At 47.2% G+C, this 27153-nt stretch overlaps 1 protein-coding gene across 2 annotated transcripts in view; it reads left to right on the top strand.

Moving 5' to 3' along the window:
* Nucleotides 1–309: 309 nt before the first annotated feature.
* The window catches only part of PAPSS1 (3'-phosphoadenosine 5'-phosphosulfate synthase 1), a 180334-nt gene continuing 153490 nt past the window's right edge, over nucleotides 310–27153 (top strand). The window contains exons 1-2 of one of the 2 annotated variants that reach the window (XR_004540447.1): nucleotides 310–760; nucleotides 16905–17019. Coding sequence is in view for 1 of the 2 variants with exons in the window: in XM_033956484.1 (XP_033812375.1) it covers nucleotides 704–760; nucleotides 16905–17019 (172 nt within the window). In the remaining variant the exon portion in view is untranslated. The remainder of the gene's footprint in view (nucleotides 761–16904; nucleotides 17020–27153) is intronic. The other variant, XM_033956484.1, reaches the window with a different exon arrangement.

The following is a 27153-nucleotide window of genomic DNA, read 5'->3' on the forward strand; positions in this document are numbered from 1 at the left end:
GCGCATGCGCGGCTAAGGTTTTATTATATAGGATTATAGATGCAGTTCACAGGTTGCTGTGAAAACTGTCTTATGAGCCTCTACAACCTCTCTCTTAGAACCAGGCTTACTGAGGGTTAGGCACTAAGCCAGCATTCCTCCCCTTATAGGAGGGGATACACCTGTGTGTGGAGTTTGATGATCTCTAAGAAAGTCCTTAATTATCACACTGTCAAAGAGGAGCAATCACCACAGGAATGAAGTAGGTGAGGAGCCAGAGTGATGTCTGGAAAACTCTGACAGAAGCTATTGGAGCGCCAGAACGAGGCTTGAATGGGAGAGCAGCTATTGACACCCCAGAATGAGGCTTGGAATTCACAGAGAGCCAGCCAGAGCAGCAGTGCAGGATTCCGGCTATGTATCCGTGAATAAATCTTAAAACCAGCCCCAACCCCCGCCCCCTCCCAAACAGCAGCTGCTCCAAAATTTCCTGCAACCGGCTTTGGAGAGCAGCCCAATTGGGCGAGAAAAGCGCGGTGCTGCCAACGCCGAGCTGGAGGAGCAGAGAGCAGCGTGTGCCACGCAGTCCTGGAGGCGCCGGGGAGGAGCGGGAGGCGGAGGAGAAGTGAGTTTCATTCATTGAGCCTCACTTCCGCCCAGTATCCGAGAGCCCAGGAGGTCTGAGCGCTGCCGCTCGCGGGGGAGAGATCGGGATCGCCTCGCCATGGACATCTTCGGCCACAACAAGAAGGTGAAGCTGAGCAACAAGCCGCAGAACTGGGTGAGTGCGGGGGCTGGCAGCGGCCGCCCCCCCTTTAATCCCGTCTCCTCGCTGGCTTCTGCATAGAGGAAACGATCGTATGCTCTCTCTCCCTCCCCGTCCCGTTATCTTAGGGAGAACGTGGTCTGGAAGCAAAGCTGTACCTTTTTGTTGTTGTTTTGGAGGAGGGGGGAGATTTCGACAGCCAACCTCCCTCCTGCTGGAATCCAGGTGCTGGGCTCAGAGATGCCCAGCTGCTAACGTGGCAGTGCCGAGGATCAGCCCTCCACTTCCGCACAGTTAAAACCCAGTGTTATGACAGGAGTTTTGTAAGCCATTTTTTTTAAACTTCCTAAATGTTGACTGCAGTTTAGGAAAGGTTTAAGCAGGCAGTGTTACCCGAATAACTAATACTGTATTTACTGTTTCCCTCAGGGTTGCTTATTATCACAAAAGTTCCTGGCAGGTCCATCAATTAGAGTTAAAGCCTCCTGGGCTTGTAGCATATTACCTTCTTTCTGTTAGCTCTCATAAACTCCTTAGCAAAGGAAAAGAGAAGAAAGGCAGTCCTGCTAAGCCAAGCAAGTTTTTATTTTTACTCTTTGGAAGAAAGAAGGGACAACTGAGCCTGGGTCTAGCAGTTAGAACTCTGCAACTTGTGTAAAATGATTTTACAAGGCTGTAACATGGAGTGTACTGTAAGCATGGGGAAAAAGGTAGCATCCAAAATGCCAACCATGAGCAATGGTAAAATGGAAGATTTTTCAGATGGTGTATCTTTAGGGGATTTTGAGAAATTAGGGAGGCTTTGTGTGTGTGTAAGGCTCTCTTATGGAGCATATACCAGTTATTTGTGGGAGAGGTAAATAGGGAATTTGGCAGTGATGTCTACATGTAACAACTACCGTATTAATCCAGGGAGAACAGATGCATTGAAAGTAATAAATTGGTATAGTAAGGGAGACTTGAAGGAAGGATTTTTGAAGGTTGGATTAGTGAATATAAGATCAATATGGAATAAAGTGATGATAATTTATTAGAAGTGGAAGTATATGATGTACTATATATTACAGAGTCATGTTTATTAGAGTCAGACTTAGTGCTCAGCAGTGTTGCCCTCTTGGGTATGCAGGGAATGAAAAAAAAGCAAAGGAATGATTATTTTTTTAAGGAATTCTTGGGTTAAAAAAAAATATGAGTATGGGTGTTGTCATTGATGGAATATGTGGCGATTTCTAATTGGGTCATAGCTTTTTGTGTTGTATATTGTCCACCAGGTAGATTGGAAAGGGATTGTTAAATATTATTTTAAACTTTGCTGGAATTGCTTGTAGAGATGGAAAAAGTATGTATTTTGGGGTGATTTTAATATTCCTTTAGAACCAGGATTTGATGTTTCTGGTATGTGGGAACATGAGTTGTTTTAACTGTTTGATGCATGTTCATTTTATCAGATAGCGGTAAGAGCAAAACACGTAGCTAGTCATGCTTTATATATATACTAGCTTTATAGCCCGTTACATTAACGGGTGCTAGAATATATGTGTGTTTGTCTTTATTTCCTTCTCTCTCTGTCTCCTTAGCCGCTTTTTCCTGTCCATTCTCCCTTATTTTTACCTCCCCTGTGTCCACCACCACCCCTTCACTGTTCCCCTTATCCAGCAGCAGCCCTTCTCCCTTTGTTTTACCTCCCCCCTGTCCATCAGCACCTCTTCCTGCTCCCCCTGTCCAGCAGTAAGCCTCCCTTCATTTTTCCCCCATGTGCATCATCACCTCTTCCTGCTCCCTCTGTCCAGCAGTAGGCCTCCCTTCATTTCCCCCATGTCCATCAGCACCTCTTCCTGCTCCCCATGTCCAGCAGTAGGCCTCCATTTCCCCCCCATGTCCATCAGCACCACTTCCTGCTCCCCCTGTCCAACAATAGGCCTCCATTCCTTTCCTCCCGTCCATCAGCACCTCTTCCTGCTCCCCCTGTCCAGCAGTAGGCCTCCCTTCATTCCCCCCCCCCCTGTCCATCAGCACCTCTTCCTGCTCTCCCTGTCCAACAGTAGGCCTCCCTTCATTTTCCCCCCTGTCCATCAGCACCTCTTCCTGCTCCCCCTGTCCAGCAGTAGGCCTCCCTTCATTTTTCCCCCCCTTGTCCATCAGCACCTCTTCCTGTTCCCCCTGTCAAGCAATAAGCCTCCCTTCCTTTTCCCCCCTGTCCATCATCACCTCTTCCTGCTCTCTCTGTCCAGCAATAGGCCTCCCTTCATTTCCCCCCCTGTCCATCCTCACCCCTTCCTGCTCCCCCTGTCCATGGGAGTTAGTACAGGGCCGGTGTCTGCCATTCTCCCCAGAGTCCTTGCCCCCCCCTTCCCTTCCCACGGACCTGACTACCTACCCAGCGATTCAAGCAGCGTGTGCACCAGTCTTGACATGCTGCTTCAGGTCCTTCTACTGCCCTGATTTACTCTGGCACGTCCCTGATGACATCATCAGAGACGCGGCAGAGTAAATCAGGGAAGTAGAAGGGCCCGAAGCAGCGTGTGAAGACTGTTGCACACGCTGCTTGAATCGCCAAGGTGGTCGGGTCCGCGGGAAGGGGTTGAGCGGAAAAGGACTCGGACTCCTGTGGTCTGTCGCAGAGGGTGGCCAGGCTCCATTTCAGCCGCAGGGAAGGCTCACTGCCCCAGCTCCTTACCCGTCCGCAGCCCGGGCCAGGTCTCCCGCGCTTTCTCAGCGGCCCGGCTCGCTCGGTTGTTTTTTTTTTTTTAACTCCGCTTCCTGCATTCGCTGCTCTCAGCGACGTAATAAGCGCGCATGCACACTTGTCTTGCCACATCCCGACAGAAAAGGGATCAGGGAACACACGAGGCAAGTGCGCATACGCGGCTAGCATTTTATTATTTAAGAAGATTATATCTAATATAATAAAACGCTAGGCCGCGCATGCGCATTTCCTATGTGTGCGCCGGTTTTCCATGAGCTGTAGCGACACATGCGCGTGAAAGTATCTCTCTCCCTCCCCCGAGGCAGATGACACTGAACCAGTTCTGACACCGCGCTGGAGGGGGGGAGGCTAAATATTTATTCCGCCGACCCTCTCAGCTCTTACCGCGTCTGCCAGACAGTTGGGATAGAGGACTTCAGCACGGGACCGCAGCCACCAGCTGATCGCCTCCAGAAGCCCGCTCCGCTCCTGCAACAGCGGAAGGCCCCGATTCCGAGTCAGCTCACGCCGCCTTCAAAATTAAAAATAAATGGCCCCACACCGCCTCCCTGCTCGCGCAGACCTCCATCAAGCAAAAACAGCACTACTGCCCAAAGTTTATTTTAAAGTTTAAAGCCATTGCGGCGGCTCCTCTCATGAGGCTTCCGACGCAGGCAGTGATAGTGCGAGGAGCTGCCGCAGCGGCTTTAAACTTTAAAATAAACTTTGGCCGGTAGTGCTGTTTTTCCTTGATGGAGGTCTGCGCGCTCCTACGGCAGTACGGCTAGCGTGATGGCGCCTCTGGCCGAGAGCTACGTGGCGCACCGGGTGGGCGACGGCGATACGCTGCAGGGCATCGCGCTCAAGTACGGAGTGACAGTAAGGCGCGTTAGACCAAATAACCCACCCGGAGGCACTTCCCCCGCGGTGAGGGAGCCCTGTGGAGGTCCTAGACAGCCCAACTTCAAATTATTGACAGAGGCTTCCTAGCACTCTACAAACACACTGAAGTGGCCTGTTAACAGAGAGAGATCCTGGCTTTGCCTGTGGGTTTTACTTTATTTAAGATGCTTATAAACAGTCTTCCAGGGTAACTACAAAGGTAGAAGTAGACTTGGTTATCCAAGTGATCACCCACTTCCAACTCTTCCCCCTCACAAAAAGGCTGGTGTTAACTTTTGTCAGATCAATCTGTTTCTTGAAACATTGCCTTTCAATGGCAGAAGTCATATGCCTCAGATGCAGGAATGTCAGAGCTAATTTGCTTTAGTTAGGTTGGGGGAAGAAAAACAGACCAGTGACTGGATAACTGGGGGCAAAACTATTCTCTGAAAATATAATGGAAAGGTACCAAATTTGATGTGGTTCAAGCTGCTGCCTCAGCACTGTGAGGTTCTAGAGAATGACACGGTGACAGAATTTGTCTCCATCCCTGCGGATAACCTCAATAAACCATCTGCATTCTTTCAGGAGAGAGGGAAGAATCAAGAGTATGAATGGACACAACCACTGACCCTCAAGCCTTGCATTGAAGAATGCTGGTGTAAAAGGACTGAAGTTGACATAAACACTAAAGAATGGCATGGGATGGTTTCCCACGGTTATGGGTGGGGACGGTGGCAGTGACGGAATCTGTCACCGTGTCATTCTCTAGAACCTCACAGTGCTGAGGCAGAGAGAAACAATGACAGATGGGGCCAGAGAGACAGACAGAAAGAAAGACAGACATCTATTCTAGCACCCGTTAATGTAACGGGCTTTGAAGGAGGTGGTGATGGACAGGGGGGAGGTAAAACAAAGGGAGAAGAGCTGCTGCTGGATAAGGTGAGCAGTGACGGGATGGTGGAGGACACAGGGGAGGTAAAAGGAAGGGATAATGGACGGGGAGTAGAATACAGAAAGCGGCTAAGGAGAGAGAAAAAGAAATAAAGACAGACACACACACATATATTCTAGCACCTGTTAATGTAACGGTCAGTCACTGGTAGTGCAGCTGATGGGATGGTCAGATCATTTTATTGTAAATTTTGTTTTGAAATTAGATAATGAATTGCTGGTGCATAAGAAGGAGAATACCATTGTGACTATGCATCCTAAGTTTGATATACAGAGCTTGATAACATGACATCAGAAGGGAGCTGAGGGTGGCGTGAGCAGCAGGTGGAAGATTCTGCTTTCAGCAGGGAATATTTACAGAGGTATAATTTCATTCATAATGTGCCACGGAAAGCATTTGCTCCGTTTAGTGTGCTAGAGCTAAAAAAAAGTTTGCGAGACATGCCTATGTGCTTCTTTAAATTTACATCACTTGTCCTTAAGTAAGGTGTTTTATACAATCTTTGGTCAGTCACAGATTCCTGTTGAAGGTTACCGAAACATACTGTGTCAGATCCAATCAATTGACACAGCTGCTTTTGGATTGATTTGTACCGTGTGTTTACATGTACAGTTCCTTGTCGACTTACGACCGCAATTGGTTCCGACTGAAAGGTCGCAAGTCGATCTGTACGTAAGTCGGCCTATACTAACTACAGTATTTTTTACCTCTCCCTACGTACCTTTTCCCTGGTGGTCCAGCAGTGAGGGGTAAAAAATAGTTAGTATGGGCTGGGATGGGAGATGGGGGAAACGCATCGTAAAGTTGAACCGTCATAAGTTGCATAGGTCATAAGTCGCCGAGGACCTGTATTCTAATGTTTGGACTTTTTATTATATTTAATAAACCTTGCATTCATTCATCTGTTTCCCTGTGATATCCGGAAATCATAGTTCCACTCTACTTTGGTTTGTGTGTGGAACTTGGGTCTTTTTTTTTTTTTCTTTTTCCCACTGGTTGCTTAGTTTTAAAACAGCTACATTAGATATACAAATTTTGTTGAGAAAATTGTTTATGATGGGGATTGCTGGATCAGTTTTACTGGTTTGCTTCTTATTTTTAGAATTGTTCAATACATGTGAAGAATGGAGGTGCTGTTTTTAGAAGCATGCCTATGTGTAAAGGGTGCCGCAAGGATCTGCACATTTGGTGTTGCTTTTTAATATTTACTTAGCGCTATTGGACAATGTGTTTGAAGGGATGTGTGTTAGTTACTGTGGGGGAGGGGGGTCTTCTGGCAGGAGGGGTTGTGCACCCTCCTACTGGCGATTGTTGGGGGTTGGGTGGTGGTCTTTCAGCAGGAGGGGTTGGGTTCCCTTCTGCTGGCAATTGTTGGGGGTGGATGGGGGTCTTCCGGCAGGAGGGGGTTGGGCTCCCTTCTGCCGGAGATCGTCGGGGTGGGGGGGGTTTGGGGGTTTTCTAGGCAGGAGGGATTGGGCATTCCTCCTGCCTCGCTCATTCGGGGTGGGGGTGGGGAGACTGGCGGCTGCTATACTTATCGCAGCAGGGAGATTCCTTGCCATGTAAGAGGGCCGGCAAGAAAGGGAGGGTGGCAACATTTAGGGAGGGAAGGAACAGAAAGGGAAAGAAGTTGGACACAAGGGATGGCGTGGAGGGGTGATAGAGATACTGGATAGGAGGGTAGTTGGGAAAAGAAAAGGAGAGATGGTGGACCCTGGGGTGGTGGAGAAGGAGGGAGAGATGCTGGATGAAAGGGTAGTTAAGAAAAGGTGGATCTGTGGAGGGAGACAAAAAAAAGGAATGATGCCAGACCTCCGGAGGAGGGAAGGGAAACAGGTGAGGACAGAGATGGCAGATGGATGGTTAGCATGAAAAAAGAAGGAGACCCTAGCAAGCAAGTTATCAGAAGACAACCAGAGCCTGGGACCAACAAGATTTGAATAATGACCAGACAACAAAAGGTAGAAAGACTAATTTTATTTTCCATTTTGTGATTACAATATGTCAGATTTGAAACATATATCCTGCCAGAGCTGGTATTAGACTGCAAACGTGGGTTAGGATTTAAGAGAAAGAGGAAAAGTGTTTTTTGTTTGTTTATTTTGTTTACACCACAGCGCCAGTGTGGTTAGGAGAAGGCAAAGGGGGTGAAGAGGCTATGAAATAAACCCACCAGGATGTCTGAAAAAAAACACCTAATTAGGCAGGAAAATTGAATCGAAAAACCAATTCAGTAGGCTGAATCGAATCAAAATTTTTTTTCCTGAATCGGGCAGCTCTATTCCACAGCTCTGCTGACCTACCCTACTGCCAGTGAACACCTCTGCCCCTCCCCCCTCACACACACAGAGAACTTGAGAAGAATTCCATAAGCTGCACCCCACTTGTGACAAGTCACAAGCCCAAACTTGTGCATGACATTTACTGAATAAGACGGTGGTTCTCAAATTTGTCTTGGAGGAGCAAGACTTTTCACCACTTCAATGGGGCGGTGAAAGGTCTTGTCCCTATTCCTGCAGAAAACCAGTTGCAAATGACCCAATTTTTGCGGATTTACTGCGGTGACCCACGGTTTACCACGGTAAACAGTCCTTGTGTCATTCTCTATCTTTACCCCAGTATATATGATCTATACACCATATATCCTCATACCTCATTCATTCCAGTATTTTTGGAAACCATTCGATCCTCAGCAAGGCCACCTTCCTACTCAATATGTATTCATAGTGGGCGGCTTCACGCTATAGTGCTGCTCTTTGAGGTTGCGCACGATGAAAAATAGCCAATCATGAAACACACTTTCACAAAAGCTGATATCAACAAACGGAAAAAAGGAGGTTACTCGCCGGGCTTCAAGCTATTCAGTGCCGTGTAATGCATCTCAAAGAACTTCCCGTTGGCGCACAATTCAACTGTCTTGGAATTTTTTGAATAGACCTCATAAATATAAACATTGAATTTTGAAGCATGAGGAACTGAATGACACTGCTTGGTCCTAATTTATTTTTCTAATAACAACGATAGCATTCTCTTTTCTTGCTTTCCCTGCCATTTAAAGTAGCCTGTTGCATGAAAGGACGGGGAGAAGGTATGCTCTAAGAAAGAAGGTTGTGTAATTTTCCAAGAGCTCATGTTAGGTGGATGCAGGGGACCTGGAACAGCTATGAATTGGTCAGTGTTTCTGAGTCAGGTTTCAACAGTAGCGGCTTTGTTGGAGGATGGCCTAGATTAGCAAGCTTGGCCTTTGAAGGGAGAGCAGAGGGAGCTGACCCCTTGTGCTCTCCTCCTAGCATGCCGTTGAAAAACGAGTGATGTTTTTTTAGTGTTTAGTTTAGCTCTTTTTCTTTCTTGCAGTGCTACAATATCCTTACTGACAAGTAAGTCGTTTTATAGATTTTGCATGGGTCTGATTGTTAAATAGCCATAAACTCTGGGTTCTTTTAGAATTTTTATGCTTATGTAGTTTAATTCACAAGAATTTTCATGCAATTTGTTCAGCAAAGACAGGTTTTGAACTCCTCAGGGAAGATACTGTCACTATATTAAACAATTTGCTTTATCTCAGGGTCCCCAAAGTTTTCAAGAGAAGGACCACATAAAAGGGTACCACCCCAAACATCTTGGTGGATTGTTCTCTGTTTTCACTGCTGAGTGGAGGTGGGGAGACCTTGGTGTGTTTGTAGGGAATGGGGGAGGTAATCTGGATGTTTTGAATTGAAATACTGAGATGAGGGTAGGAGGGGAGCAGGTCTTTGGAGGTGAGACAGTGTCTGAAATATTTTCAGATTCTTTTTTATCCCAGGACAAGCAGGCAGGTATTCTCACTAATGGGTGACGTGATCCAACGGAGCCCCGATGTGGACGCTTCTTTGAAGAAAACTCGAAGTTTAGAGTCGCCCGCACCTCGCATGCGTGAGTGCCTTCCCGCCCGATGCACTGGGCGTGTCTCCTCAGTTCTTACTTTTCCGCAGAACCCAGTGTCCTTAAAGCTTCCCTTACACAAGCTACTGGACCAGACCTTTGCACGGTGCCTCGAGACGCCTTATTTGATCCCCGCGGTGCCAGGCAAGTTCGACACCAGATACCGTACTGTTCACCGTAAGGGATTCGACGGCTCCCAACTCTCCCACCAATCTCTGCTTGTGGAGTCCTCACTGAAGTGGTCCCACCCCTCCCAGGTCTACGCCTCCGTTCTGCCTGGTAGAGAGGGAAAAACCATGGACCAGTTCGGAAGGAGAGTTTACCAGAACTCCATGATGGCCTCAAAAGTCCTCAATTACAACTTCCACTTCACAACATATTTGGAGTTCCTTTTGTCCGTACTCCAGAAGTTCATGCCCTACGTGGATCCTAGGGCGCAGTTCGAATACCAGGAGGCACTGGCCTCGTTATCCCAGCTCCGGGTACAGCTTATGCAGTCCTCCTACGATGCCTTCGAGCTTGTGGCTCGGGCCACAGCTTGTTCGGTGGCTATGCGCCGGCTGGCGTGGCTGAGGACGATCGACATGGACCCCAACTTTCAGGACAGGCTTGCCAACGTTCCATGCTCTGGCACTGACCTCTTTGATGAGTCCATCGAGGCGGTAACCAAGAAGCTCTCGGACCATGAGAAATCCTTCCAGTCCATCCTGCGTCCGAAGCTCAGGCCTGCTTCTCCTCGGCAATCACGCCCACCATTTATCTACCAGCGGCATTACCCCCCGAAGCAGGCTCCCCCCATCCGGCAGCCTGTGAAGAGGCAGCACCCGCAGAAACATCAGCAAAAGCCTCAACCATCTGCGATTCATAAAGCTCCTCAGCCCTTTTGACTGTCTCAAAGAGAGCATAACCTCTGTTGTTCTACCCTTTTCAGCAACTCCACTTATTGGAGGTTGCCTCCAGCATTTTTTCCATCGGTGGACGACCATCACCATGACCTCTGGGTCCTCTCCATCGTCAAGGAGGGATACTCCCTTCAATTCCACCAGGTTCCTCCGGAACATCCTCCAAGAGAGTATCCTTTCAACTTGACGCAGACCACCCTTCTTCTTCAGGAAGCCCAGGCCTTGCTGCAGCTCGGGGCTGTCGAACCGGTCCCTCTGGACCAACTGAACAAGGGGTTTTACTCCCGGTACTTCCTCGTTCCGAAGAAGACGGGCGACCTGCGACCCATTTTGGACCTCAGGGTGCTCAACAAGTTCCTGGTCAAAGAAAAGTTCCGCATGTTGACCTTGGCATCCCTGTATCCCCTCATCGAGCAGAACGACTGGTTATGCTCTCTGGATCTGAAGGAGGCCTACACTCACATCCCCATTCATCCGGCCTCCCGCCAATTCATCAGATTCCGGGTGGGACATCTTCATCTTCAATACCGAGTGCTTCCCTTCGGCCTGGCCTTATCCCCCAGAGTCTTCACCAAGTGCCTGGTAGTGGTAGTCGCAGCACTCAGGAACCACGGCCTCCAGGTGTTTCCTTACCTGGACGACTGGCTCATCAAAGATTCCACATCTCAGGGAGTCGCCCTTGCGACCCAGAAGACAATTTGGTTGTTACAACATCTGGGATTCGAGATCAACTTCCCAAAATCCCATCTGCAACCTTCCCAGACTCTTCCCTTCATCGGGGCGATTCTGGATACCACTCAGCTACGAGCGTTCCTCCCTCCCCCATGCATGGAAGCTCTTCTTCACCTCTGTCAGTCAGTGTCCCCTCGCCCGTCTCAACGAGACAAATGATGGTCCTACTGGGCCACATAGCCTCCACAGTACATGTGATTCCGTTTGCCAGACTTCACCTCAGGACCCCTCAGTGGACCTTGGCGTCTCAGTGGTCCCAGATGTCCAACCCTCTGACTCAACACATACAGGTCACTCCTGCTCTGAAACAGTCTCTTCGCTGGTGGATGCTATCCTCCAATCTCTCCAGAGGTTTGTTGTTCCAAACCCCCCGCCATCAGAAAGTCCTCACGACCGACTCGTCGACTTACGCTTGCGGGGCTCATCTGGACGGCCTCCGCATCCAGGGTCAGTGGACCAGCACGGACCGCCAGTGCCACATCAATCTCCTGGAACTCAGGGCGATCTTCAATGCCCTCCAGACCTTTCAACATCTCCTCCTCGACCAGGTTGTCCTCATTCGCACAGACAACCAGGTCGCCATGTACTATGTAAACAAGCAGGGAGGCACGGGATTGGCCTCCCTCTGCCAGGAAGCTCTGAAGGTGTGGGACTGGGCGACTCGCAACAACACCTTCCTCAGAGCGTCTACATTCAGGGGGCGGACAATGCCTTAGCAGACAGCTTGAGCCGTCTTCTGCAACCTCACGAGTGGACTCTCAACTCCACGCCCCTCCATCACATTTTTTCTCTGTGGGGAGCGCCTCAGATAGACCTCTTTGCAGCCCCCCACAACTTCAAACTGCCTCACTTCTGCTCCAGGATCTACACCCCTCAGCGACTCGAGGCAGATGCATTCCTCCTGGACTGGATGAATCGCTTTCTATATGCGTTTCCTCCATTTCCTCTCATTCAAAAGACTCTAGTCAAGCTGAAGTCAGACCATGCCACCATGATCCTGATTGCGCCACGGTGGCCCAGACAACCTTGGTACTCCCTTCTACTTCAACTCAGCAGCAGGGAGCCATACCTTCTACCAGTTTTTCCATCTCTGTTTACACGGCATCAAGGATCTCTGCTTCATCCCAACCTGCATCTCTACACCTGACAGCTTGGTTCCTCTCAACATAACCCCTCTTCAGTTTTCCCAACCTATGAGGGACATCCTGGAAGCTTCACGGAAGCCTGCTACTAGGCAATGCTACCACCAAAAATGGGCTAGATTCTCCATTTGGTGTGTTTCTCAATGCCAGGAGCCTCAACACTCCTCGGCTTCGGTTTTGGACTATTTTTTGCACCTGTCTCACTCTGGCCTCAAGTCTTCCTCAATACGAGTCCATCTCAGTGCAATTGCTGCTTTTCATCAGCCTCTTCAAGGGAAACCTCTATCTGCTCATCCTGTGGTTTCCAGATTCATGAAAGGACTGTTCCATGTCAATCCTCCCCTCAAACCGCCTCCAGTGGTTTGGGACCTCAATGTGGTTCTTTCACAAATTATGAAGCCTGCATTTGAACCTCTTCACAAGGCTCACCTGAAGTATCTCACTTGGAAAGTGGTGTTTCTCATTGGCCTCACCTCTGCCCGGAGAGTCAGTGAGCTACAAGCCCTGGTTGCGGACCCGCCTTTTACAGTATTCCATCATGACAAGGTGGTTCTCTGCACGCACCCAAAATTCCTTCCTAAAGTTGTCTCAGAATTTCATCTCAACCAATCCATTGTGCTTCCAGTGTTCTTTCCAAAGCCACATTCTCACCCTGGAGAATTTGCCCTGCATACTCTGGACTATAAGCGTGCTTTAGCCTTCTACCTAGAACGCACCAAACCTCACAGAACTGCTCCCCAACTTTTCATCTCCTTTGATCCGAACAAATTGGGATGTCCTATTTCTAAACGCACCATCTCCAACTGGATGGCGGCTTGCATCTCATTCTGCTATGCCCAGGTTGGATTACCCCTTGACAGGAAGATCACAGCCCATAAGGTCAGAGCAATGGCAGCTTTTGTAGCTTTCCTCAGATCAACACCGATTGAGGAGATTTGTAAAGCTGCCACCTGGTCCTCGGTTCATACTTTCACTTCACACTATTGTCTGGATACTTTCTCCAGACGGAATGGACAGTTTGGCCAAACAGTATTGAAAAATTTATTCTCCTAAGTTGCCAACTCTCCCACCATCCCATTCTGGTTAGCTTGGAGGTCACCCATTAGTGCGAATACCTGCCTGCTTGTCCTGGGATAAAGCAATGTTACTTACCGTAACAGTTGTTATCCAGGGACAGCAGGCAGCTATTCTCACATCCCACCCACCTCCCCTGGGTTGGCTTCTCTTCTAGCTAGCTGAACTGAGGAGACACGCCCGGTGCATCGGGTGGGAAGGCACTCACGCATGCGCGGTGCGGGTGACTCGAAACTTCGAGTTTTCTTCAAAGAAGCGTCCGCATCGGGGCTCCGTTGGATCAAGTCACCCATTAGTGAGAATAGCTGCCTGCTGTCCCTGGATAACAACTCTTACGGTAAGTAACATTGCTTTCCTGACACATCTTGTAGATAGAGAATGGCCGGATATAAATGTATATCTATTCAATAAATTTAGTTTTTTATTAAAAAGCTTACATCAGCATCTTGCTCTTTAGATGCTTCTTCTTCAGAGCTGCTGAGAAACTCTTGAAGTTGTTTGTTTTTGGTTTTTTTTTTTTAATTGATTAGTTTACCGGGTTAATCTGACCTTAAATCAAGGATGGTTTTCACTATCTATGGGAGATAACAATGACAACACAACAAGACCTTTAAACATGAACAGTGAACTCACCTAAAGACTTTTCTAGAAGGGAAAAAAAGCAACTGGGAAACCATAACATAGTACACCAGTAATTTTTGTGCTTGTGATATTTTGATCAGTTATCACAAGCACAGCTGAACCAGGTATCACAAGCACAACAATTACTAGTGTTCTGTGTTATGATTTCTGAGTTCTTTTTTCTCCCTCCAATGAAGTCTTTTACCCCCCCCCCCACACACACACACTTTTACTAAGCCAAGCTAGAGGTTTCTAGAACAGCCCTGAGTGCCACCATCTATACTCGAATATAAGTTGATCCGAATATAAGTCGAGACCTCATTTTCCCCCCCCCAAAAGGAGGAAAAATGGTTGACTTGAATATAAGTTGTGCGGCTTAATATTCAAGTGCCCTGCCCTGTCAGGCTCTGCACCCAGCTCCCTTTCAGCCAGGCACTGCACCCGGCACCCTTCCCTCCCTTCCCTGTCAGGCATTGCACCCAGTCCCCTTCCTTCCTTCCCTCCCTCTCCTGTCAGGCATGGCACCCAGCCCGTTTCCTTCCTTCCCCCCTCTCCTGTCAGACTCTGCACCCTTCCTTCCCTCATTCCCCTGTCAGGCACTGCACTCATCTCCCCTTCCTGTCAGGCATTGCACACAGCCCCCCCTTCCTTCCTCCTTTCCCTCCCTCCCCTGTCATTCTGCACTCAGCACTCTTCCTTCCCTCCCCCTTCAGACTCTGCACCCTCCCTACCTCCCAGGCTCTGTACCTTGCTGCCCTCCTTGTCCTAGACTGAGGCTCATACCTCTACTGATGATCGTCGATGGAGGGGCAGTGTGCAGGAGCGAACTTTCCAAGTTCCTGCCCCACTGTAAATTGGCTGCCGTGTCTGATCGTCGGTGGAGGTGCAGCGGGCAGCAGCAAGCTTTCCAAGTTCCTGCCTCGCTGTTAACTGGCTACAGTGTCTTTGGCCACTGAGAAGAAGTACGAGCAAGCGCACGATTTTGTGCTGCTGCTCAGTGCTGAGCGGCTTCTTTAATAGTTCCCACGAATCCCGGTTTATATTCGAGTATATACGGTAAATTCTCTTTTATATAGCCGCGCTGCCGAGCAGCCCATAGGATTAGAATGGGCGGCTTGGCATTTAACTCATGCTGCTCAATATAAAAACGTGGGAGGGGGAAGTTCGGTATAGAATGCTACTTTGAAGGGACAGAAAGATGCTTCCACAATACATGTTAAAATATTTTAACAGCATATTATGTAAGCAAAGATGGAGCACATGGGCCTCGTTTTATCAATTCTGTATTTCTGATCACCATACAACAGGAAAAAATGATATTAAAACATACAAAAAAAGTTTCAAAGGTGCTTTTAAGTGAACGCTCAGACCCACACCAAAACTCTAGTGATATTTCACGAAGTCGGTTGCATTAGAGACCATCATAGTAGCGCTGCACGATTCAGGAAAAAAAATTTTGATTCGATTTTCCTGCCCAATTGGGTGTGTGTGTGTTTTTGGTTTTTTTTTGTTTGTTTTTAACATCCTGGTGGGTTTATTTTATAGCCTCTTCACCCCCTTTGCCTTCTCCTAACCACGCTGGAGCTGTGGTGTAAACAAAAAAGACTTTTCCTCTCTCTGTTAAATCCTAGCTCACGTTTGTGGTCTAACACCAGCTCTGGCAGGATACACATTTCAAATCTGACATATTGTAATCACAAAACAGAAAATAAGATTATTTTTTTCTACCTTTTGTTGGCTGGTCATTATTCAAATCTTGTTGGTCCCTGGCTCTGGTTGTCTTCTGATAACTTGCTTGCCAGCGTCTCCTTCTTTATTCTTTCTCTGTGCTAACCATTTCCCTTCCCTCCCCCGGAGGTCTGGCATCTTTCCTTTTTTTTGTCTCCATCCACAGATCCACCTTTTCTCAACTACCCTTTCATCCAGCATCTCTCCCTCCTTCCCCACCATTCCAGGGTCCACCATATCTCCCTTTCTTTTCCCAACTACCCTCCTATCCAGTATCTCTATCCCCCCTCCACACCATCCCTTGTGTCCAACTTTTCTCCCTTTCTGTTCCTTCCCTCCCTAAAACCCATTGTCCACCATCTCTCTCCTTCTCCTCTGTTTTTAGACCCATTATTTCTTCCCCCCAAAGTCCAGCATATACACATCTCTTTGAACCCCCTTCCCTCCATGTACTTCTACACCAAGGCCCCCCTCCCTCTGAAGGCCTGCACCCTCACCCCTGAAGGCCTACGCTACTACCTCTGAAGGCCTGTCCCCCCCCCCCTTTGAAGGCCTGTGTGTTCCCCCTGGCCTCCTGTGCACCATTTACCTAATAGCAGCAGCCTGCAGAGAAGATCGCTGGGGCTAGTGATCTCTGCAAGTTGCTATAAGTCTTCGGAGCTGTTTCCTCTGCCGCAGTCCCGCCCCTCCTCTGATGTCAGAGGCAGGATCGCGGCAGAGGAAAAAGCTACGAAGACCTATGGCAGCTTGCAGAGATCGCTAACCCCAGCGATCTTCTCTGCAGGCTGCTGCTAATAGATAAATGGTGCACGGGAGGCCAGGGGGGAAGCCGGACACCAGCGAGAGGCCAGAGAGGAAGCCAAACACCAGCACTTCCCGACTGCCCCTCGCTCCTGCTTTAGGGGGCAAGGGGGTAGGGTCAGTTACTGAATCAGGAGGCTGTTTTTGTTTTGTTTTAAATAGATTCGAATTGTTTCACCCAAAGTGAATCGGTGAACCGATTCGAATCGGGTAGCACTACATCATAGCATGTTCACTGTCTCTGCCACCTGCTGTCTTTTATCAAGTCATGTTAAGGTTTTTATTGCCGGCCACTGTGGTGAAAGCTCCGATGCTTATAGATAAGCTAGAGTAGAAGGAGTAAGAAAATAAGGGATTAATCTAAAGACATTGCATATGAGGTCAGAATGGTAACTGAGAATTCTCAGCTAGGGTAGGAGTGGATAAACATGTCCTGCTGCATAATATGTTGAACAAATAGTGTATTGAAATTTTTCAGAGGTTCTTCTGAATTGCTGAAATCCATCATAGTAAGCACTTCCTCTGTGACTTGTACGATGGTTTGTGTGCTTTCATTTGCAGTGACTCACTGTATTCCTGTTTCAGCATAATCGGACCTTATTTGCTTTTTACTACTGTATTTTAATATGAGGTGCAAGTCGGCCATGTCTAGCACATTAACCCAGTATCATAAGCTAAAAGAAATCTAAACAAGTGTCTGTCTTTCGCTTTGCAGGGAATGCAGAGAGCTACCAATGTTACTTACCAAGCACATCATGTCAGCAGGAACAAGAGAGGCCAGGTGCTGGGAACCAGGAGCGGCTTTCGTGGCTGCACGGTTTGGTTAACAGGTATGACCAAGAGTTCAGCACTATGAATAACAAAGTAACATGACCTGTATTGCATTTGATCCTGTAAGGTGAAAGTATATTTCCTCAACTCTTATTTTCTAAGGTAAAAAAATACTGTGATGAGAGCGATTTTTCTTTTACTGGTAATTCTCAGCACAATAGCATGCAAATTTATATGCATGCTATTCGTATGGAGCAGCCTTGGTAAAAGAGGGGAGGAACTATGCCTGGCGCCTGCTCTGTTTGTTTTTTTTAATGGGCGCAGCTGTTGTGCATGTGTTGTGCGAGCACAACAGCTGCGCCTGTTAAAAAATCCAACAACATTCCTCCCTCCGCCACCCCTTATACCTTCAGTACAAGAGCAGCAGATAGGATGGCCACTCCTTCCTGCCTGTGGGCCCACTTCTTCAGAATGGTGGCCCTGCCTCTACCTGGTGCATTATGGGATGCACTGGGAAGGGCCTGAGGTTCTGATTGAACCAATCAAGGCCTTAGACCCCTCCCAGTACATCCCAGGATGCACCGGGCAGGGTCAGGGCTGCCATTTTGAAGAGGCAGGTCCAGAGGCAGGAGGTATTTAAGGTATTTGGGGGGGGGGTGTTGGGGTGTGGCCCTGGCATTGGGGGTGGGGTGGTTGGTGGCAGGAGGGAGTGGGCATCCTTTCTGCTGTTCTTCTATTGAAGGTATTGGGTTTTGAAGATTTTTATTTTTGATGTGTGCAGCTACTGCATGTATGATATGTACTCGCACAATACATGCACTGCAGCTACCAAGAGCTCCAGAGCTGCTGGAAAATTTCTTCACCAATTATTCAATGCAGGAGGGTGTTATCCTTAACACATCAAAAGGAGAGCTCATTAGAATACTAATGAACTCCTTGTAATGCATTTGCACAGAGTTCTCGGTGGCTACTATGACGATTGGTAGCAGCCACAGATAACCCTTTTCTACATCATCAAGAGAGCTTTCCGTGATGGAAAGATTGCTTTAATGAGTGTTACTGCCATGGAAAGCTTTTGTGCATCAGGGCTTAAGTGAGAGAAAAGTGAAAATGCAGGGGAGGGTTCAAATTTGAAGCTTGCAGGCATGAATCTCTATTATGAAGAACTTTTGGCTGCATATAATCAAGAGTCAATTTAAATAGTTAGTTTAAAATTAAAGATGCCCTTTCTATCAAACTAAACCAAGTGCACAGGTTGAAAATGAGTTTGTGAATGGACTTTGCTGGTTTTTCCTCATTCATGACTACCTGTACAGGAGCCAGCAGGGCCTTGACTTGTTTGCTGGTCTTCTGCCCTTTAGAGGTAAATCACAAATTCCCAGTTGACATGTTCTGCAGGAATCGTAGTGGTTGTGGTTTGAGGTATTGCAAGAACCCATGCCACTCCGCAGCAGCCTGCTATCTTTGATGTCAATGGGTATGGAGAATTAGGGCTTCTCTGGTATGATCTGTCCCACTGACCTCCTTTATTTTTCTTTCTTCCTCATCATCTATCCTCTGCTAGAGAAACATTGAAACATAGAATATGACGGCAGAAAAGGGCCACGGCCCAACAAGTCTGCCCACTCTAATAACCCTCCCCCCTAAGTTCTTCCTTGAAATGATCCCACATGCTTATCCCATTTTTTCTTAAAATCTAGCACACTGCTGGCCTCTATTACCTTCAGTGGAAGATCATTCCAATGATCCACCACCCTTTCGGTGAAGAAATACATCCTAGTGTCGCTATGAAATCTCCCACCCTTGATTTTCAACGGATGCCCTCTTATTGCCGTAGGTCCTTTAAGGAAAAAGATATCTTCTTCTACCTCAATACGGCCCGTGACATATTTGAACGTCTCAATCATGTCTCCCCTCTCTCTGCGTTCCTCGAATGAGTATAGCTGCAACTTACCCAGCCGTTTCTCATACGGGAGATCCTTGAATCCTGAGACCATCCTGGTGGCCATTCGCTGAACCGACTCAACTCTCAGCACATCTTTTTGATAATGTGGCCTCCAGAATTGTACACAATATTCCAGATGAGGTCTCACCATGGACCTGTACAACGGCATTACAACTTCGGGCTTCCGACTGACGAAACTTCTTCGGATATAACCCATCATTTGTCTAGCCTTGGATGAAGCTTTCTCCACTTGATTGGCAGTCTTCATATCTTCACTAATGATCACTCCCAACTTGCTAAGGTCTTACCATTTAGGGTGTAAGTTCTGCATGGATTTCTGCTGCCAAGGTACATAACCTTACACTTTTTGGCATTAAAACTTAGTTGCCAAGTTGTGGACAAATGTTCCAGTAAGAGTAGGTCCTGCACCATACTGTTGGGCACTGTGTTTTTGCCCACTATGTTGCATAGTTTAGCGTCATCGGCAAATAATGTAATTTTACCTCGAAGCCCCTGAGCCAGGTCCCTTATGAAGATATTAAATAGGATCGGACACAAGACTGAGCCCTAAGGCACTCCACTGATCACTTCTGACGTTTCGGAGAGAGTACCATTTACCACCACCCTCTGAAGTCTACCTCTGAGCCAGTCTTTAACCCATGCAGTCAATGTTTCTCCTAATCCCTACAAACTCATCTTGTTCAACAACCTACGGTGTGGGACACTATCAAAAGCCTTACTGAAGTCCAAGTACATGACGTCCAGGGACTCCCCCATATCTAGCTTTTTCATTACCCAGTCAAAGAAACTGATTAGATTGGATTGGCAGGACCTTCCCTTTGTAAATTCGTGTTGATGGGGAACTCGTAGATTCTCATCATTCAGGATCGTATCTAATTTGTGTTTGATTAATATTTCCATAAGTTTACTCACTATCGAAGTGAGACTTACCGGTCTGTAATTTGCAGCCTCTGTTCTGCAACCCTTTTTGTGGAGCGGAATGACGTTAGCTGTTTTCCAGTCCAATAGGACTCTTCCTGAACTTAGGGAAAGATTGAAGAGTGCAGATAACGGTTCCGCCAGGACATCTCTCAACTCCCTAAGCACTCTGAGATGTAGTTTATCTGGTCCCATGGCTTTGTTCACTTTGAGCCTTGATAGTTCATGGTAGACGCTGCTGGACGTAAACTCAAAATTTCAAAACGGGTCTTCTGAGCTTTCCCTTGTCTGCAACTGTGGACCGGATCCTGGCGCCTCGCTGGTAAAGACTGAGCAGAAGTATTCATTTAGTAGTTCGGTTTTATCGGAGTCTGATTCTACATAGTTCCTGTCTGGTTTCCTAAGGCGTACTATCCCATCTGTGTTTCTTTTTCTGTGACTAATATACCTTTGCTAGATTTTCTTCCATCCGGAGTTTGGCCTCTCTGACTGCTGTTTTGACAGTTCTAGACATTAAATACTGCTTCATCTTTCTCGGTTACAGGGATGTTAATAAAATGGGGACTGCTTGTACATTGAGAATAAGTAAGTTCCTCTTGGGGATAGCTTAGTAAAGAGACACACTCTCCAATACATTAGTTCCCTACAGTTCCACCAATGTCCCAGATTATTCTACCAAAAATCTGGCAGTACTGACCCATAATGCTGCACCTTTCTATTCCCCAGTCTCTATGCCAGGCAGGTAAGATATTGAGGTTTGGAGCTCCATGGGCCCAAAAGAGACCATCCTAATGAACTGTGCTATTACCAGAACCATATAGAGGAACCAGCAGGCAGGGCTTGTTTTTAGTAATTAAACTTCTAGTGCATTAGGTGTGTCATTCTGGATGGATAAGTAATATCCCCGTGCTTGCGAGCTGTGTAGAAGGAATTCATTCCAGCTTTTGAATCTTGCCCCCTTCAGTTTTTCCTTTTGCATGCGAGCTGGAAGGAGTCTTTCAGATCTGCTCTGTATATTTATTTTTATATGGTCTTTTCACAAATTTGGATGGCTCTTAGTGCTCTCTTGTTGAGGGTTCAGCTATGCCTGTGTGGAGAAGAAACAGACTTGAGGTCTGCAGCTGACAGGCCAGTCCCTTTTGTGGTACTTGTTAGTCAGCCTGCAGAAACTTTTTGGAGTTCAGGGTCTGTTTCCCTGGTAGCATTGCTCATCTACTGCGTCGCAAGAGCTTAAGCGCAGGCTGTTGGGCATCTGTAAGGGGCTCAGTGGGGTTCTTTAGGTTGCTGGCTGCATTTTGCTTCCCCCTTTCAAGTCTGTAGGTCCATGGGGGTTTGAGGCTCAATCAGACACCAGTCTGACTTGCAGCCCAAAGATTCAGAGTTGGAGGAGTGTTCCGTCTGAAGCAATGATTTCTTCTTCCGCTTCCAGCTACTTTTGGAACTGAGGTAGGCTGCAGCACATTTCCAACATAGGTCACAGTGAGTAAGGCTTTTACAGCCTATGGGGAAAATCAAGGGGAAGGGGGTTCTTTAAAACCTTTTTTTTTTTTTTTAGGTTTCTGCCCTTTCTCTTAGGAAAGGGCAGAAACCTAAAAATCGCCTACAGAATCCTAAAATCACTGTTTTATTTATTTTAGTTAAAGCGTTTTTGAGCCATTTTTTGGCACCAAAATGCTGCCATGGCGGCCATCTTAGATTTCCTGAATATTATTATTATTTTTTCTTCCAGTGCTCTCCCGAACCTTCAAATCACCTTGTTTTGCCTCAAATCTGGCAGAGATGAAGTCCTTGGGCTCCTTTACACCTAATTCATTCCAGGTTTGCACTGAATGGGTGTCTGAAGAGCGCCCTTGTACCACGTGCTGCGCAGCACATGAAGGGGAGGCAGGATTGGTTGGCTTAGCCTCCCCTTTGCTCTCTAGAGTTGAGGAATGATCAGGGGGTTCATCGATTGGGAGTAAATCCCTTCCAGAACTCCAGAGTGGTGATCCTTCCCAGTGCAGGAGTGTGGAGGCAGCGGAGCCCAAGAGATGCTAGCTAGAGTCATCTAAAGGAGATTCGGCGCTGCCTCATACGGTATTTCTCCAGAATTTGTTAATCTGATGTGGAGAGCTTATCTGGATGGATAAGATCCCCAGAGGAAGTCAGACAGCACACCAGGAGGCTAGCGAGGGGGCTTGGGCTTCCAGGGAGCATCTACCTCAGTCTCAGAGCCTGGTAAGGATCCAGTGGACCATTCCAAGTGATACTGAGAAGATCAGGAGTCTATTTGTATGCCTTTACTGTAACAGAGTGAGCCTCCCTATAAAGTGATGCTTGATCGCAGACCAGTGTGAGTGTGTAAGATACAATAGTGGCCCTCGATCAAGAGGATGACCTCACAGACCACCAGCTGCTCAGACCTTCAACTCTGGTTGAGCGTAATGCTGGCTCTCTGTGGGAGTTCAACATGGAATTCTCAACAGGTCCCCTTTGCTCCATAAAGAGCAGAGTGAGAGCCTAGTCTTCCTCATTTCCTTGGCATCCTGACAGTGCATTACTCACGGAGCTTTGGGATTCTCTTGATGAGTCCCTTTTAAAGTAGCCAGGGCAATGGCTTGGCTGTATCCGATGGCACAGGAATGACAGCAGATGTTCGCTCAACCCAAGGTAGATTCCTTGTTAGCGCAGGTAATCAAATGCATGGCCCTACCAATTGAGGGAAGCATGGTATTAAAGGATATGCAGGATCACAGAGTGGATGTGATTCTTCAAAGACATTTGAAGCGCTAGCCTTGAATATCAAGGCAGCTGCTTCCTTTGTGATGCACATCTGTAATAGCAGTTGGTGGGGACTCGAGTTGGCTGATTGCGGGCCTTTGGCTCTGCTCCTATTTGCTGGAGTGAACTACTTAGCTGATGCTCTCTGTGACATCATCATTCATGAGCAAAGTTTTGGCTTATTCGATCTTAGCCCTCAGAATGCTCTGGATCAGGCAATGGGCTGGAGATTCCTCCTCTAAAGTTACCCTTAACAGACCACCTTTCAATGGACAAATGTTGTTCAGAAAGGGACTGGATGGTGTCCTGATTGGCATTGCAGTTTGTCGGCTAAAATCTCTACCTGACCGCAGACCACAAGCCTCTAGAGGCCCCGGACAGTCTAATTTTTGTGACTCCAGGCGCTTTTGACAATACTCAGGTGGCACCTCCTCTCAGAGATCCTTCCAAGGAGCCAGACAAAGATTCTCAGGCTTTGTGGACTCCCTGGTGGGGTGACCAGAGAAAACAAGCAAGGTCACGGCCACAGTTCATAGGCTGTTAAATATTTAGGCCATAGAGTTTGTGCCACCTGAAGATTTGTGCTCTGGCAGATACGCCATACCCAAGAAAGGCTCAGACGACTGGAGACCCATTCTGGATCTTTCACACATCACTGCAGCATTGAAAGTGCCATGCTTTTGAATGAAGGCACTGGTGGAATTTTCTGGCCCTGCTGGATTTGACGGAGGCCTTCCAGCACATTCTCATCTTCCAGAACACAGAAAGTTCCTGAGAAAATCATTACCAGTTCTCAGCTCTTCTCTTTTGGGCTGGTGACAGCTCTTTACACTTTTACCAAGGGGATAAGAACATAAGAATTGCTGCTGCTGGGTCAGACCAGTGGTCCATCATGCCCAGCAGTCCGCTCACGCGGCAGCCCTCTAGTAAAAGACCAGTGCCCTAACTGAGACTAGCCCTACCAGCGTATGTCCTTGTTCACCAGGAACTTGTCTAACTTTGTCTTGAATCCTTGGAAGGTGTTTTCCCTTATGACAGACTCTGGTTTGTGGTGGTAGCTGCCCATCTATGCAACTTGGTCTTGCAGGTTCACCCATGCATGGCCGACTGGCTGATCAGAGCTCTGTCATTCCTGGAAGGAGAACAAGCAGAGCTTGGGCTGGATAGTGGATTTCCAAATGAGCCAACTGGTTCCGTCCCAATCCCTGGAATACCTGGGAATCGTCTTCAACACATCAGAAGCACGCATCAGAAGCTTTTGCTCCCAGATAATGAGCTTGTTGACCTGACCAGCTCCATCCACATGGCACTACCTCCAAATGCAAGGCTCCATGGCAGCCACAACATACATGGTCCATTAGGCAAAGGCCCGCATGAGGTCTCTCCAGAGCATGTCACCTCAATCGGATTCCTTGCAGATGTGTCTGCCGTGGACTTTGGAGGCCCAGGCCAATATGAGCTTGTGGCTCCGTTCACAGGCATTATCAAGGGATATGCCCATCAGAATAGCCTCATGGGTATTTGTGACGATGGATACCAGCCTTTTTGGCAGGGAGACTCACTGCAACAGATGCCCAATCCCAGCCTGTTTGGCAGGGGGACTCACTGCAACAGACGCCCAATCCAAGGGTATTGGTCAGCCTCCCAAAAGAAGTGGCCAAGGAATAGATTGGTACTTATGCCATTCGATTGGCTTTGCAGAAGCTGGAGAAGAATCTGGAGGGGCAAGATGTCCGACTCTTCTCGGACAATGCTACTGCAGTGGAGTATGTCATTCACCAGGGAGCCTGGAAGCATTGGTCTGGACGCTCTGGTCCAGCCGTGGCCAAAGAACAAGCTCTTGTACATGTTTCCTCTGTGGCCCATAATAGGCCAGCCACTCCACAAGATTGCAAGCCATCAGAGAATGGCCATTCTCATGTCTCATAAGAACATAAAAACATAAGCAATGCCTCCGCTGGGTCAGACCTGAGGTCCATCTTGCCCAGCAGTCTGCTCACGCGGCGGCCCAACAGGCCATGCGCAAGTCGTTTTTTCTTGTGGCTATTACCTCAGTGAGAAAAGTCTTGGAGCTACGGGCTCTTGCAGGAAGCCTTTCTTCAAGTTCACAGAGGTCAGAGACTCTTTCTGCTCCATTCTGTCCTTTTTGCTGAAGGTTGTTTTGGCTTCTCAGGTCTAGCAAGAAGTCGGATCGCAAGCATTCCAGTCTGAAGAAGGGCAGAGTCTGATAGTTGGATGTGAATGCAGTGCTTCTACAATATCTTGGTCTCCAACGAGTTCAGGTGATGTGACCATCTTTTTGTGCTCACTAGTCAGGCTAGACACAGTACACCAGCTTTCAAGGCCACAATCTCCAGATGGATTCTTAGGGCTATTTTGTCAGCATATATTGCCTATGGAAAACAGTCTCCAGACTCTGTAAAGGAGTATTCAACTAGAAACATGATTTCTTTGTGGGCGGAAGCTCAGATGGTCACCCCGAGGAGATTTGTAGGGCAGCGGATTGGTTCACTCTACATACATTTTCCAAGTTCTATAGAGTAGATTTAGCAGCAAGGGAGGACTCCACCTTTGTATCCTTTGTATCCTCAGTGTATGTACCGTCCGTCCAGAATAACATACCTATTGCACTGGAAAAAGAGATTAGGTTGTTATCTTGCTAATATTTTTTCTAATAGATAGGTGTATCATTCTGGACCTCCGTCCTGTTGGTTATCTCCTGCACTTACCTACTATCTCGGTCACAATGTTCAAGTCCAAACTGAAATTTGGATGTCAGTCAGTCCTTAGGAGAATAAAGAATGAACTATTGCTACACATTGGGGTTATACTTGAGCTCCCATAAATGTTTTCTGCTTTTGATTGTTTAATTATGTTTCCACTATGGCAGGGACAAAGTAACCAAGGAGTCAGAAAAATTGTAGCTAAAGAAAAGAGCTGACTCTGTATATTAACACACCTCAAGAGCAGAAACTGCTATGCAAAAATATTTGCTCAGAGAAATGTAACTCTAAAGAGGGAGAGGAAACCCCCTCTTGGACGAAAGAGTTTTATCTTCCAATCATTGCTTAATAAATGCAAAAGCAATTCCCACTCAAGGGTGCGAGTAAGTAAAAAAATGAACTGAATAAACTATCTTAATATTGCTGTATGCTTTCAAAAATTTTCAAAAACTTTCAAACGACTTCAATTCTTGCATTCAGGTTGACACTGGACACTTTACAGTCATGAGGTTGAAAAATAAAGATACTTATCAGGGTCCCGACGCGGCCCCGTTTCAGTATCTGCTTCAGGAGACCCCGTCTGATCAAAGCTGAAAAGGGTGACAACCATAAGACAATTCCAAAAAAGTGTCTGAAATACAAGAACAATCTTGTTAAAATGCAATAGATATGGGCTGGAACACTCAAAAGCCACAAACCTATGCATATCTCATGAAAAACTTGTAGCTAGCCAAAAGGACAGGAGCACAATACAGTACATACCGTTCTTGAGATGAAACCTCTCTGTGCAACACAGAACGCCGGCACCCGCAGCCGTATTTAAACCGGCAAAAAAGGCGGGAAACCGGACGTGCAGAACGTGATGACATCACAAAAAATACAAAAAAAGCAAAAAACTCCAGAAGTAAATCACGAGTGCCAGACATGATCAAAGGAAAGCTGCCCACTCGATCTCATTGTTGAGACCTTGTGGATGGAGAGTATTGAGATCATAGATCCATTTCTGTTCCTTTCTCCACAATGCACGGGCTATGTCCCCTCCCCTGACATTGTTGTAATGATCCAGAACTGTAAATCTCAAATCAGTTATGGCATGGTGTTTAACTTGCCAATGTTGTACAAGGGGGGCTTCTTGCACTGCGGTGCGTATACGGCTCATATGTTCACCAATCCGGTGTTTCAAGCTGCGTGTAGTATTCCCCACATACACAAGTTGACACGGGCAACATATAGCGTAAATCACATGATGAGAATTACAGTTGGTGGCATGCTGAGTATACTTGCATCGGGAAGGCAATGACATTTGTTGAATGGTAACACTGAACTGACAATATGTACAATGGCCACATGGTGAATGCTGACCCCTGATGTAATCAGAAGTCGCTGTACTCAAAAATTGTGAATGAGTAAGTTGTTGTTTCAAATTGGGAGGTTTAGAAAAAGCAAATCTGGGAATTTCATGAAAAGCTGCATGATACTGTAAAATAGGCCAATGATGTTTGATGATTTTCTTTATTTGGAATGCATAAGTAGAATAAGGCAACACACATACCAACGGACTAGCATCAGATTTTTGTTGTGGCTGCAACAATAAAGATCTGTTGGCGTATAACCCACGTTTATAAGCCTTCTTGAGCACAGACGAAGGATAGCCTTTCACCAGAAATCTATGTTTTAATTCATCTGCCTTGTGCACATATTCCTCCACCGTGGAACACAATCTACGGAGACGTAAAAATTGTCCCGTGGGTATGTTGTTTCTTAAGTGTTTGGGATGAAAGCTGTCATATTGCAACAAATTATTTCTGTCTGTGGGTTTACGAAAG

The sequence above is a fragment of the Geotrypetes seraphini genome, chromosome 1 (assembly GCF_902459505.1).
Source record: "Geotrypetes seraphini chromosome 1, aGeoSer1.1, whole genome shotgun sequence".
NCBI classification, from domain to species: domain Eukaryota; kingdom Metazoa; phylum Chordata; class Amphibia; order Gymnophiona; family Dermophiidae; genus Geotrypetes; species Geotrypetes seraphini.